Genomic DNA, 15,845 nt, shown 5'->3' with positions numbered 1-15,845 from the left:
AAGATGCAATGCATTTTTGGGGAGAAATTGATGAAATACATTATGGATCCTAAAGGTAGGTGGCAGAGCAAGGCGGAATGCTACAGGATTGATGATGGCTACGATCTTATGAGGACCGATAAACCTGGGACCCAGTTTCCAAGACGGAACCTTCAGCTTAATGTTCCTAGAGGACAACCACACCAAGTCACCAACACACAGGTCCGTACCCACCAAACATCTCCGATAAGCCACACTCTTATATTTGGATCCCATCTTCCTCAAATTATTAATAACCTCCTGCCATACGGACATAAAAGAAGATGAAAACCGTTCCTCTTCAGGTAATCCAGAAAGACGGTCTTTATTAAATGAACTGAACTGAGGATGGAACCCATATGCCCCGAAAAACCGGAACATATCGGTTGATTCCTGATAACGATTATTTACAACGAATTCGGCTAACGGTAAGTAACCCAGTCCTCCTGATTTTCAGATACAAAACACCTGAGATACATTTCCAGATTCTGGTTAACGCATTCAGTTTGCCCATTTGACTGCAGGTGAAACGTAGAGGAAAATGACAGATGGATCCCCAGACGGGTGCAAAATGCCCTCCAAAACTTGGAAACAAACTGTACCCCCCAGTTAGAAACAATATCAGCCAGGATCCCATGTGATCTAACTTTTTCCCTGACAAAAATTTGCACCAAGGATTTGGTGTTTGGTAAAGCTGGTATAGCGATAAAATGAGACTTTTTACTGAATCTATCTTCTACTACCAGAATTACAGTATTCCCTGCTGACACGGGAAGATCCATGATAAAATCAATAGACAAGTGAGTCCAAGGTCTACTAGCCACCAAAAACACAGAGTAAGTAAATCAGTGGTGGCTTTATTATCAGGATGTCCGGCCAAGACCAAATCGTGATGTTCACTAAAGACTCTAAGATGAAGATTAACAGGAACAAATAATTTACAAACTGGACAGGCAGCAGGGCCGTCACGCTGAGCGTCAACAACCTTTCTTTCCAAATTGGAGCATAGAGACACTATAATAACTCCTTTTTGAAGAATAGGTACCAGTTCACACTTATTTTTCCACCCCAAAGAAAACAACAAGACAAGGCATCAGCCTTAATGTTTTTGTTCCCCGGCCTATACAGTATGTGTCAAAAAAGTTAAACCTGGTAAAGAACAATGCCCAACTTGCCTGTCGAAGTGTTAGACGTTTCAGATTCCAAATATACCAGATTCTTATGATCCGTGATTACCATAACCAGATGAACTGCTCCCTCCAAAAAATGACACCACTCTTCAAAAGCCCATTTGATTGCTAAGAGTTGCCTGTTACCAATGTCATAATTTTTCTCAGCAGGAGACGGTTTCTTAGAAAAATAAGCACATGGTTGCAATTTACCAAGAGGTGCACCGTGCGACAGTAGGGTCAGATGCAGTCAGATGCATTGACCTCAACGATAAAAGGCTGAGAGACATCAGGTTGTATAAGGATCGGAGCATATGAAAAACAATTCTTCAACGTATCAAATGCTTCCCTGGCAGGACTGGACCACTGGGAGAAGTCAGGCCCCTTCCTAGTTATATCCATAAGAGGTTTGGCTACTACCAAAAAGTTTACTACGTTAGCAGTTGGCAAAACCTAAAAACCTTTGCAATGCCTTCAAATCCTCCGGATGATCCCAATCCAACACCGCCCTTAATTTTGACGGATCCATGGGAAAAATCGGTGGAAGACAACACATATCCAAGGAACGGATTCTCCTCAACTGAGAACATACATACACCTGGGGTTTGACAGTATATGTAAGACCTGCCTGGCATGGGATTGATGTGACTCAAGGTCAGGTGAATAAATTAATATGTCATCCAGATAGGTAACCACAAATCTGCCTACCAGGTGACTAAAGATGTAATTTATGAAGTGTTGAAAGACGACTGGCATGTTCGTCAACCCAAAAGGCATCACCAGTTCTCATAGTGTCCCTCAGGCGTATTGAACGCTATTTTCCACTCATCCCCCTCTTTAATTATTACGAATGAGATTATATGCCTCCTAAGGTCCATTTTTGAGAACCATTTTGCTCCTACAATCTGATTAAAGCGGTCAGGGATGAAAGGGAGCGGATAAGGATCATGGACAGTGATCGTATTGAGTTTGCGGAAATCCAAGCATGGCTGTAACCCCCCCATCTTTTTTCTTTACAAAAAAGATCCCCACGGCAATGGGGGATGAGAATGGTCTGATATGACCTTTAGCCCGGCTATCCTCAATGTAGTCATTCATGGCCTGCCTTTCTGGACCAGAGATATTATATAGTCTGCTTTTAGGCAGCTTGGTACCAGGAATGAGATTAATGGTGCATTCATAAGGACGATGGAGAGGAAATTCTTGGCATCCCTGCTCTGAGAAAACATTCCCAAAATCTGACAGGTATGTCAGCACAGACTGGCACAGACCCTAGCAAGCCAGGTACCCAAGCAGTGTCCTTGACAATGCTCAATCCACTTTACCATGTCCCGAGTCCACCAATCAACTACAGGATTGTGCAGAGCGAGCCAAGGAAGTCCTAGAACCACATGTGAGGGCAAACCCTTTAGCACATAAGTCTATTACTTCAGAGGGCATGGCCCACCTGAAGATATAAACTTTGGACGACTTGAGTAAAATACCCCTGTCTCAAGTTGGCGGAGTTGATAGTGATTATGGGTATGGGTCTGGACAGAGTATGTGGAATGAGGCCTTGGACCTGGATGAACCTAGGTCAAATCAAATTAAACCCCGCCCCACTGTCCAGAAATGCAGACACATCCACATTAATCTCACTCAAGTGGATTTCAGCTGGAAGAAAGAATTATGGCCTACCCATGGAGGTGATGAGTACACCTGGGTTGATAACCTCCCTTCAATCAGAGCCACCCAGTTTTCCGGCGGCTGTTTTTCTATGTGGTTGAGAAGGACACATGCCCATGAAATTACCCTTTTTTTCCCATTGTAGGAACACTCCCCTTTTCACTGAACAACAGACAGTTTACCAGAGTGAGATTCCACACCCACCTCCATGGGTTCCTCAGTTGGTTCAGTACTGATCTCCCTTGACCCCAGACCTCCCGTACCCAGAGGTGTCTCCCTATGTCTCGGGCGAAGACGGCAAACAACCCGCATTGCCAGTGACATGACTGTCTCAAAGGAGACTGGAGTCTCAAACAGAGCCAACGCATCCTTTACCCTTACTGAAAGTCCCTCACAGAACAGGATATAGAATGTGGGGTCATTCCACTGAGTATCCGTGGCCCACCTCCGATACGCAGAGAAATGCTCCTCTGTCGGCCAGTCTCCTTGCTGAAGTTGGCGCAGTGTGGACTCAGCTAAGGAGGCACGATCGGGGTCATCATATATAGAATCAGAGAATCGTAGAGTTGGAAGGGACCTCCGGGGCCATCTGGTCCAACCCCCTGCTCAAAGCAGGATTCACTAAATCATCCCAGACAGATGTCTGTCCAGCCTCTGTTTGAAGACTTCTATTAAAGGAAAGCTCACCACCTCTCGTGGCAGCCTGTTCCCCTCATTGATCACTCTGTCAAAACATTTTTTCTAATATCTAATCTGTGTCTCCTCCCATTCAGTTTCATCCCATTGCTTCTAGTCTTTCCTTGTGCAAATGACAATAAAGATGATCCTTCTACAATGTGACAGCCCTTGAGATATTTGAAGACAGCTATTAAGTCTCCTCTCAGTCTTCTCTTTTGCAAGCTAAACATTCCCAAATCCTGCAACCTTTCCTTATAAGACATGGTTTGCAGACCGGTCACCATTCTGGTCGCTCTTTTCTGAACTTGCTCCAGTTTGTTGATGTCTTTCTTAAAATGTGGTGCCCAAAACTGGACACAGTATTCCAGATGAGGTCTGACCAAAGAGGAGTAGAGGGCAATAATGACTACACTTGATCTATACTGTATGCTTCTGTTAATACATCCTAGAATTGCATTTGCCTTTTTTGCTGCTGCATCACACTGTTGACTCATATTCAGTCTGTGATCTATTAGTATACCCAAGTATTTTTCACATATAAGGTCCAGTGCCAGTAAAAATTCCTTCACCATCTGAAGGGACTGGGAGTCAGATAGGATAGAAAATGCCCATGCTTGTGGGTCTTCCAGAAGGAGCGAGATTACTATCCCCACACGTTGCTCCTCTGAATCTGAGGAAACAGGACATAGCCTGAAGTATGGTTTGCAGGCCTCCATGAACACAGCAAACTTGTCACGCCCCACAGAGAACCTGTCAGGCAAAGCGATCATGGGCTTCGCTACGGTTTGCCTGAGAGATGTAAATCCCACACCAGATGTATTTGGGTGCTGCAAAGCAACTGTGCATAAATCTGCCACCTCCAGACTGAGCTGCTGCAGTTGCTCTGTAAGAGTAGTGATTGGATCCATAATGGATCAGATGGTTAAGGTCAGAGCTAATAACACAACACAGCTGTCAGGTGACCCGGGACCAGGGGCTTCATCCCTGACCTTTCCACTAGGGGGCGCCCTAGCTCAGCCTATTCACCGGGATACTTCTGAAGGTGAAAATGCTGGTGCCTCCACCCTTGCCTTATCTCCTCAGTTAGCGCTCAGTATGTTCTCTTCTCCCACCCAGGGAAGAGGAGTGCTATTATGCACCACAGTACACCAACCCGACAAACAAGGCTACACGAACAAGTGTTAGCAGAAAACTCCAGGCATACAAAACATTCACTCATGAATAACTGAGGAATGCAGTGGGAGTGGAAGATGGGGAATAAGCAAAAGTAGAGAAGGGAAGGGAATGACCATACTTACAAACCATGCAACAGTCACAGATAACTCCTCCAACACTCCTTCTCTTATCAACACCTCTCCCTCCTGAAGCCATGCTGCTAATGCTAGCTCTGACATGGATTTGTATCAGAGCCCAGATTAGTGATGGGCAGTCCGGCTCTTTTTGGTGATCTGGCTCTCATGGCTCCACTCACCAAAAGAGCCGGTTCTTTTCGGATCCTAAATGGATCGCTATTAAATATGTGTTCAAAATATGTGAACACATATTTATGCTGACATAATGCAGCCGAAACCCTGCCCACCTATGACAAAACTCCGCCCACTTGCTAGCAGCCAATTAAATTGATGAGTGGGTGGAGTTTCTCAGGTGGGCGGCGTTACATCTGCCGAACATCGGGATTTTACATCCAGTGAGAGCCATTCAGGGAATTTAGTGGCTCTCATTGGGGTGTCGGCTCCCATCGTTCACAGAAGGCAGCCGGCTCTTTGTCTCGTATCGTTCGCGAATGACCCATCACTAGCCCAGATTATAAATGGGAAGACAATGGCTAACTCGGCTCAGCTGTAAGCTCAGAGTTCCTTAAAAGGAATAAACACCATTAAAATGAAGGCAAAATGCTTCTTCTCAGCGCCAGAGTAGGAGCAATCAGACGCTGATCTTCTGGCTCTACACTGTCACAGTAACCCTTTGATAGATGATGTGTAAAAGATCATTTCACCCTATGTACAAGGGTTTTGCTCATTCATTGGGTGATAGCCTGTTTACACCGAAAGATTATAGTGGAAAGAGTGTTCTTGGTGAACGATAATCTTTCAGTGTAAATGCACCCTTACCTTTTGAACTATCATCTAGAATCAATCATAGTCATAACATCCATCTGGGTCACATCTGAGTGACATAAACAACTGACTGAGCCATTCCTAGCTTAGTGCACATAAAGAGCAAATGTTAGTATGGCTGAGCCATGGGCAGTGACGTCACAGCGATTGTGTCACAAAGCCACATTGATGCCATTTCAGAATGATGACATGCAGGGGCGTAATTATAGTAGGAGCAGGGGCGTAACTATAGTAGGAGCAGAGCCGTGACTATAGTAGGAGCAGGGGCGTGACTATAGTAGGAGCAGGGGCGCGACTATAGTAGGAGCAGGGGCGCGACTATAGTAGGAGCAGGGGCGCGACTATAGTAGGAGCAGGGGCGCGACTATAGTAGGAGCAGGGGCGCGACTATAGTAGGAGCAGGGGCGCGACTATAGTAGGAGCAGAGGCGCGACTATAGTAGGAGCAGAGGCGCGACTATAGTAGGAGCAGGGGCGTGACTATAGTAGGAGCAGGGGCGAGACTATAGTAGGAGCAGGGGCGCGACTATAGTAGGAGCAGGGGCGCGACTATAGTAGGAGCAGGGGCGTGACTATAGTAGGAGCAGGGGCGTGACTATAGTAGGAGCAGGGGCGTAACTATTTTAGCAGCAGGGGCGCAACTATTTTAGCAGCAGGGGCGCAACTATAGTAGGAGCAGGGGCGCAACTATAGAAGGAGCAGGGGCGTAACTATAGTAGGAGCAGGGGCGTAACTATAGTAGGAGCAGTGGCGTAACTATAGTAGGAGCAGGGGCGTAACTATAGTAGGAGCAGGGGCGTAACTATAGTAGGAGCAGAAGCGTAACTATAGTAGGAGCAGGGGCTCAACTATAGTAGGAGCAGGGGCGTAACTATAGTAGGAGCAGGGGCGTAACTATAGTAGGAGCAGGGGCGTAACTATAGTAGGAGCAGGGGCGTGACTATAGTAGGAGCAGGGGAGCGACTATAGGAGCAGGGGCGCGACTATAGTAGGAGCAGGGGCGTAACTATAGTAGGAGCAGGGGCGTAACTATAGTAGGAGCAGGGGCTCAACTATAGTAGGAGCAGAGGCGTAACTATAGTAGGAGCAGTGGCGTAACTATAGTAGGAGCAGTGGCGTAACTATAGTAGGAGCAGGGGCGTAACTATAGTAGGAGCAGGGGCTTAACTATAGTAGGAGCAGGGGCGTAACTATAGTAGGAGCAGTGGCGTACCTATAGTAGGAGCAGGGGCGTAACTATAGTAGGAGCAGGGGCGTAACTATAGTAGGAGCAGGGACGTAACTATAGTAAGGAGCAGGGGCGTAACTCTAGTAGGAGCAGAGGCGTACCTATAGTAGGAGCAGGGGCGTAACTATAGTAGGAGCAGGGGCGTAACTATAGTAGGAGCAGGGGCGTAACTATAGTAGGAGCAGGGGCGTAACTATAGTAGGAGCAGGGGCGTAACTATAGTAGGAGCAGGGGCGTGACTATAGCAGGAGCAGGGGCGTAACTATAGTAGGAGCAGGGGCGTAACTATAGTAGGAGCAGGGGCGTAACTATAGTAGGAGCAGGGGCGTAACTATAGTAGGAGCAGGGGCGTAACTATAGTAGGAGCAGGGGCGTGACTATAGCAGGAGCAGGGGCGTAACTATAGCAGGAGCAGGGGCGTAACTATAGTAGGAGCAGGGGCGTGACTATAGTAGGAGCAGGGGCGTAACTATAGCAGGAGCAGGGATTGCAATCGTACCCTAGCCCAGGAGCCTAATGGGGCCCAAAAGGTCCCTTTGGCCCATATGAAAAGACTATTAATATTAAAGGCCTGTGATAGTTGGAGACCTTGTTGTAGATTTTGCCTTGGAGCCCACAAATTTACTCATAATCAGATGCTGAATGTGGTGAGTGTGGGGCAACAACAGATATAGTGTTATGTAGTATATGTACCTTATTTTTTTATTTGTGTGCGAAAAATGAATATATTGATCTTGAAATGACCAATTAATGTGAAACTAAGGGACTAAGAAGGCCTGAGTTATCTGAGGTAAACTGGTTACTAAGCACACATTGCTAAACCACATTATGGTTGCTAGGCAGCATGTTCCTAGTTACCAATTTGTCAGACACACCCCAGCTTTTCTGCATAAAGCTGAATTTGCATTTTATTTGGAGTAGACAAGAATGCAGCATGGCAATATTCTAAATACAGTGGCACTGACTCATGAAGACCAACGTTGTTCACATCAGTAGGGAATGGTGGAGTTAGACAATATTGATTCATATAAAAAGTGGTGTGCCTCGCCAGAAAACTTACTCTAGTCAATGGCTGGAGTAACATTTCTGATGTAAACAATGTCACAGCTCATGAATCAGATGACCTGTATCGAAAAATTTTTGCAACTTTTTAAAGTGGTTTATGTCTAGATTTCTAGCAAAAACACTTTGATGAAACCCCGGGCCAATGTTTCTAATCTCAGTCATGGAGATATTTCAAGCAATGTTATGGTATCATTTAATATGACAAATGTATTCGGAGGGATTAATTAGAAACGCGTGCAATGCTGGAAAGACACCTTCACATGCTGCAAGAGGAAAAGATTATGTGCTGGGCTTGTTCTGTCCTCTCTCCTCTGCCTCACATGATAGTCTTCTGCTTAAGAGCAGTCGTCATTTCAAGAATAGGCTGTGCATACCTTTCTGTGTCTTAAAATGCCTGCTGGTATTCCCTCCCCCTGCTCCAAGTAAATCAGGTTAATGCAGAGTAGACATAGCTCTAGTTGTATAGTGCCATCTTGTGGGCCACGTCCATTTTATCACAGATTCCTTTCTACCAGAGGTGCAGACAGCTCATTTGAAGATAACCATATGCTACAGTCTAACTAAAGTTCCAGTACCTCTATAAAAGTGTCACACTGGCCAACAATAGACAGCCAGAATATCTTTTTAAAAACTAATTTTACGACATTGTGCTTTTATTTTTTAATCTTAAAGGGGTGTTCCCATCTCCAACATCCTATCCCGATATGTGGAATAATAATAATATAGCAAATTCCTACAATTAGAAACATAGTATAGTTTTTCTGACTATGTCTCTTTCCTCAAGTGCAGGTATTGCAGGACCTTAGGTTTCCATAGTCATGACCACTAACAACTAGATAACTGTCACTATATCATTGATTGGAACTATGGATACCTAAGGTCCTGCAATGCCTGCACATGAGGAAAGAGGCATAGAGAATCAGAATAACTATACTACTGTACATTTCTAATTGGCGGTATTCACCAATATTATTATTACACCTACTACATATTGGGATAGGATTTTGGAGATGGGAAAACCCCTTTAAGTATTGCACACAGACATGTATCAGTTTATGTGCCTTTTCACATGCCATTTTTTTTCTAATGGGATGCAAGAAAAAAAACATATCTGAGTCTGGTTTGATTTATGGAGCCAAGTCACCAATTCTAATGTTAGATTCTGGGATACAAACGGACAGAAGAACACAGATGCCATCCTTGTGCTGTCCACTTGAACATGGACATGTGCATTCACACACAGACAGTCAAGATATCAGTTTTCAGTGTTATAGAGTTATTCTGATTGGAAGAACTTATCACCTAATGAAAGTGCAAATAAAGTCCGTGGAGCCTCATTTAAGGGTACCGTTAAACCTAGCAACTCACCAGCGATCCCGACCAGTGATATGACGCGGTCAGGATCACTGGTGCATCGCTAAGTGGTCGCTAGTGAGCTGCCACACAGGCAGATCTCACCAGCGACATCGCTGGGGACGGGGGTCGCTACTTACCTGTCACACTAGGCGATCCTGCGTCCTCCCGCCTGGCTCCACGCGTTGCTCGTCGTCACAGCAGGAAGCGCCGCAGGAAGTGACCGACGAGGAATGGTCCAGGAGCTTCTCGCGCGATCAGCGATAACCAGCGGAGGAGCCGGTCGGAGGTAAGTACCACATGCAGCGATATCACTAGCAATATCGCTGCAACGTCACAAAATTGGTGACTTTACAGCGATATTGCTAGCGATATCGCAGTGTGTAACGGGGGCTTAAGAGTCTCAAACACTGGACTAGCCAGATCTTCCTCCAGGGAAGGACCCAGCCAAGGAGTGGCTACTTTCGGAAACCACCATATTAAGTGGCCCTTTAAGTCAATATCCAGCTCTTTACGAGTTTACAGATATGACAAGGGAAATACCAAGGCCAGGTATCCATCCACAGACAGCTGTTTGTAGTCCAAGCACTGGGACTCCACAGATTGCCAGAATGGGGCACTTTTATCCTCATGAAAATGGAGCAGCCAGTGCCCATGCTTGACTGCCATTCATTCCCTAATAAAGCCGTGGTGCACAGTGCTCCAATAATAGAGAATGATTGGAGTCACAGTTGTGCATGTATACTGACATTCCATTCTAACAGGAATACAAAAATGCCTCATCTGGCGATCAGAGGGTATCCCAGGGGTTGGACCCCATCAGTCAACAAGTTACAACTTCTTTCATTTGGAATATACCCATTAAAGGGGTTTTTCCAAGCTTATAAAAAAAACAACTTATATATGCCTGAAAGCTTAACAGATGATGCCAAAATACATTATACGGAATAATTTTCATTATCTTGCACTGCTTTGTAGAGTGTTGTTGTTTTGAGGTTTACAGTTATCATATATAGCATTAGCGACATTAATTCCACAGTGCTTTACAGACCCATCATTGTCTCCACTGATGCTCATAATCTAAAACTCTGCATTACCAGCTGCCTACAGTGGGAAACCAAATCTAACCTGAGCCAAGGAGCAGTGGAGACAAGAGGCTTGTGATGTGTGAGAAACCGTATTTCAGCAAAATGGAGATACCCACGTGTTCAGTGCATGGGACATCACCAGGAGCAGGGTCATAAGGCTGTATGGGAGACTTAATAACATGGGCATTCAAGCTACAGACAGTACTTTAGGAAGTGACGAATAAGTCAATCCCATAGAAACAATTGGCACTGCTACTAGTCACTTTAAAACAATCTAAGGACTGCTTTGCATGCAGTTGTAATGCCGATATTCAGCTGCATAAACATCAGAACGGTGGTGCTCAACATCTAGTAACAGAACAGTGAATCCAAATCTGAAAAGGGCACTCGCCCATGGCGTTAAAAAACTTTTGTTTAAAACAGGTCAGAATGGCAGGCTGTGGCCGTTTCATGTACAGTGGGAGAAATAAGTATTGAACAAGTCACCAATTTTCTAAGCATATATAGATTTCTAAAGGTGTTATTGACATGAAATCCTGAAGGTTCCGTGGGCTCCTTCTATGAACTCTTGAGCTTTAGTTCGTTCTGTAAATTTTCTATTGGATTCAGGTCAGGTGATTGGTTGGGCCATTCTAGCAGCTTTATTTTCTTTCACTGGAACCAATTATTTTTCATGTCTGAAACCAATTGAGAGTTTCCTTTGCTATGTGTTTGGGATCAGTGTCTTGCTGAAATGTTTCACCTTCATCATCCTGATAGATGGCAGCAGATTTTTATCAAGAATATTTTGGTATATTTGTTCAGTCATTCATCCTTCAATTATATGAAATTTGCCAGTGCCATATGCTAGAAAACATCCACACACCATCCTGTTCCCCTCTCCAAACTTCACTCTTGATATGATGTTTTGGGGTGATATGCTGCCTTTTGACCTCCAAACATGGTGTGTATTATGGCATCCAAAGAGTTCATTTTTGGTCTCATCTAACTAGACTATATTCTCCCAGTATTGCACAGGTTTGTCTAAATGTTGTTGAGCAAATTGTAAACGCTAGTGAACATGCTTTTTGTTCAGCAATAGAGTCTTGCATGGTGAGCGTGCATACGGGCTATGGAGGTTAAGGGCATTACTCATAGTTTTCTTTGAAACAAATGTACCTGGTAATTCCAATTCTTTCTGTAGCTCTCCACAAGTGGTCATTGGCTCTTGGACAACTCTTCTGGTAATTCTTTTCACTCATCTGTCTGAAATTTTGCGATGAGCACCTAATTTTGACCAGTTTATTGTGAAATGATGTTCTTTCTACTTCGGATTATGGTTCCAACAGTGCTGATTAGCACCCTCAGTGGTTTAGAAATTGGGTAACCAATGTCATCAATATATTTTGCACCAATAAGGTTGCAAAGGTCTTGAGGCGCTCACTGGTTTTACCCATCATGAGATGTTTCTTGTGTGGCACCTTGGTAATGCGACACTTTTTTATAGGCCATCAGTTGAACCAGCTGAAATTATTTTTCACTAAGTGGTAGGATTGCTTTCTAATTACTGTTAGATTTCAGCCGGTGTCATTATTTTCCATGGGTTTTTGCACCTCTTTATTCATGTGTTCAATTCTTTTTTCCGCTGTCATTTCTCATAATTACACATAACTTATTTTATGGACTTCTATGGTTTGATTTCTTTTCATGTGTGGATTGAATGGGTTGTTACCGACATCTGGTAAGAATTTTATGTCAATAGCCCATTTTCAAATATATTTACTTAGAAAACTGTTGGCATTTTCAATACTTATTTCACCCATATATATCATGTTTACAATGAGGTGTTAAGTCACTTATCCTACTGTAGAAAGCAAGCCTTTTATTTACGACCTATGCTTTATCACATACCTGTATGCACTGACACCATGAAAGGATGAAACAGGATGTACCATAGGGGTAAATAGCAGTTTTCACTCTGGCAGACTTGGCACATCCATGTACCACATCATCTGTCATGTATCTACATGAAGGCAAAATGGGTAGCTGAACATTGCTGCCACTAGTGGAATTACTTGATCACTAGGACAGCTTGATTCTGAAAAAGGATTGTCTATTTGCGATAATCCCTTTAATTTGGAACTGCATCTGCAATTATTGTGCATTATGGCTAATGTAGAAGTGATAGGCAGGGAAATTTATAGCTTAAGTCCGGCCAAGCCTCAATGCCCTTTATCTGCCCTCAGTTCGGTGGCAAATCTGCCTTGAGCTGAGTAATTTGAGATTCAGGGATGTGCATGAAAACCCTATTAACAGACTGTTTGTAAAGCAGTGTATCCCTAGTGACATGACGGTCAGGCATGAGCCAGCTGATCAGCTCGGTTGTACTGACGGTTGTGCTGGCAGCAAAGAATAGGACAAAGAACTTGGCAGCATTGGTGTTAAGTCATTTCACCCAGACTGCTGTATTGGGACACCTTCATAAGACTCTATTTTGGGCCCTGGTTAATTTTGGTGAAATTATGATCAGGTTCCATAATAAGAAAAATAGGAATTCTCACATTTTTGGCAAGAAAAATACACGTCTAGTAAAGAAATAAACTATGTAAGTGTGCACTAACTGGTGAAGAAGCTCTCTAAATGATCTTAGTGGTTTCTTGATTTGGACGACTTTCTCCACCACTAATAGAGGACACTAACCAATTACTGCCACATCTCATCCTGTGCACTACCGATGGGAGCTAACTGTATATCCATATATGACATGTCTCCACCAAAATCTTTGTCTCCACCTAGGTACTTACTATCCCTTGGAGCTGAAAAAGATGTTGTGAACAGTGAAGGAGAGAAGCCATGTGAACTGATAGACTCTGACTGCGAGGAGCTAGTCCAGTTATTCTCGAAAAAGGAGGGCGATTGACCTTTGACCTGTATCCTAGCCCCAGCAGGGTGGGCATTTTTAACCTTTGCTGATCCTTTGAGGTGAGAGAATGCAGACTGTTGAGATTCCCTCCTAAGCTCTCACCTTCTCAATCTATCTCATGCCTAGGGAGTTTCAAGTCCAGCTAGTCACACAAATACTGGACAGCGTGGTGACAGAGCAACATTAATCTTTACTGCCATGTGGAAACCCGTTTGGATTCCCTGTGGGAGCTGGTGGCCATCTGTAGACATTTCGCTGGTACAGAAGAGGCTCTCCTTGGAGGTGCTAGGAAGGAGACAGATCACTGTCCCATTCATCATGTACAGGGCTGTGTATGATTGTGCTCTCCGTACTAAAGTGTCTTGAAATGTATATAGATTTATATATAACCATGTGCTTAGGTTCTATGTGACTTCAGATTAAAATAACAGGTTCAGATTTGTGTAGAATATCTGCAGAAAACTAAGGTGGCCATAGACATAAAAATATCTCTAGCCATACAAATGGGATGGCGCAACCAAAAAAAATACCTTCATGTCTAATTCTGCGGTACCGGTCACATTTGGGATAATACATCCATTGACCATTCTATATCCTCTCATATGTAAACCCTATATATGACTTAAAATAAGTGACCAAACACACATGGCAACCGTATCAAATCTCCAGATCTGAACACCCACCTATCACACTAAAACACGCAGTAATATTAATGACTATTTAGAACTCCACTAAAACCACAGAACCAAAATTACTCACCTGTCCAAATAGGTAGCTGTCACAAGAGAAATGGGAAAATGCCCTATTATCATTTTTGCTATGCCAGCTTGTACATTTCACTTGTTTTTATGCTACGAGGGCTTGCGGTCAATGGGATAATCGGTCTGAAGTACTACAGGTCCCATGATCCTTCTCATCTCATCACCTTTGTCACTATTTACAGCTACCTGCATACCCCTCAGCTACAATTTATAACCTTGGGTTGTAATTCCTCCATGTCTTCTTTGCTAGTCCACTACTCCCTGAATGATGCCCAGCATGTGAAACAAGATCCTGGGAAAAGGGAAGGCGCCGCTGGGAGCAGTGGAGCTAGGAAGTGTATGATGTACTTTAGAAAGGGTAGAAATCCATATGTTACACAAGCAAACATCCTAATCCTCCTTCAATGTCTTTGTTCTAATATAGTGCAGTAGTTCATGTAATATTGCTCATGCTTAGGGCACTTAAGGCTTTATACTTAATATTTCTGGTGCTTTAAAGGTTTAAAATAATTAAAGGGTAAATATTATTTGGTGTGGATTAGGACAGTAAAGGACTGATGTGTACATATAATTTATTTTTGTTTAAATTTTAAAATATGTAAACATTAATTGCATAAAATATTTTTTATAAAATATCTTTAAATTCTCTGCTACATATCACACTGACATAATTCAATGATAAGTCTGTCTGCCTGAGGCCACAACCATTGGGAGATCAGTGCATACAAGTCCATACACAATCTATATAAACAGGCATCTAAGGATCTGCCGTTAGTGAAGACTGCAGGTAGTAGGGATCCAATCACTATGGCGGTGTGGTTGCCTCTCCCAAACAGGGGAGTGGTGGGTTTAAAGGTATTACATATACATATCCCAAACTCTGAAGTGTTTCATGCTGATATCACATGTTCCTCAGTTTGCTCTTCGAATTAGGTGAATGCGTTATTCCACTTGAAGTCCTGGAGAAGTTGATGTCAAGCTCAACGTGAAGCTGAACTAACTCATCTAATGGTGTGTGGGTTATTACTACTGTAAAAGTATTTTGTAAAGTGACTATTTCTAACGTTTTATTTTATAGCTATTTGTAAGTAACAAAAGACTCAAAACCTGGAAAAATTTTTTTGTTTGGTTACAAATATATCATTTTTATTTCAATAAATCTGCGTACGTGTGCACCCTGCTGAATCCAGAACAGACTGCATTGTGACAATGTGTATACTGGTGTCTTCATACATTGTCTGTGTAGGAAAAACAATTAAAAAAAAGATGGTAACAGAATGTAATGGCCATTTCATTTACTGGATAAATATAATAATTTTTGTTTCTATAGCGCCAACATATTCCACAGCACTTTACATTACAGAGGGGACTTGTACAGACAGTAAAGACATTACAGACTAAAGGCCCTTTTAGATTTAGCGATACACCAGCGATCTGACCCGGTCAGGATCGCTGGTGCATCGCTAAATGGTCGCTAGTGAGCTGCCACACAGGCAGACCTCACAGCGATGCAGCAGCGACACAGCGCACGATACTCACCTTTCACACACACAGCAATGCTGACGTCCTCCCGCCCGCCTCCACGTGTCACTCGTCGTCACAGCAGGAAGCGGACGACGAGAAATGGAGCCGGACATTCTCGCGTGATCAGTGATGGACAGCGGGGGAGCCGGTAGAGGTATCACACATAGCGATATCGCTATAACATCACAAAATCGGTGACGTGCTAGCAATATCGCTATGTGTTAAACCCCCTTAACACATTATTCTACAGATACCAAGAGGCGTGAGGGCCCTGCTCT

General features: G+C 43.6%; 1 protein-coding gene across 1 annotated transcript in view; it reads left to right on the top strand.

Annotated features, from left to right (window-relative positions):
* The window catches only part of PPP1R27 (protein phosphatase 1 regulatory subunit 27), a 37,845-nt gene extending 22,524 nt beyond the window's left edge, over positions 1–15,321 (top strand). Inside the window, 1 exon segment of the mRNA XM_073588197.1 lies at positions 13,156–15,321. Within this exon segment, the coding sequence (XP_073444298.1) occupies positions 13,156–13,279 (124 nt within the window). The 3' untranslated portion in view covers positions 13,280–15,321.
* Positions 15,322–15,845: the final 524 nt, after the last annotated feature.

The sequence above is a fragment of the Dendrobates tinctorius genome, unplaced genomic scaffold (genome assembly GCF_039654945.1).
Source record: "Dendrobates tinctorius isolate UK_male_01 unplaced genomic scaffold, ASM3965494v1 ptg000103l, whole genome shotgun sequence".
NCBI lineage: Eukaryota > Metazoa > Chordata > Amphibia > Anura > Dendrobatidae > Dendrobates > Dendrobates tinctorius.
The sequence above is the reverse complement of the archived record's forward strand: the minus strand, read 5'-3'. Positions and strand labels throughout refer to the sequence as shown.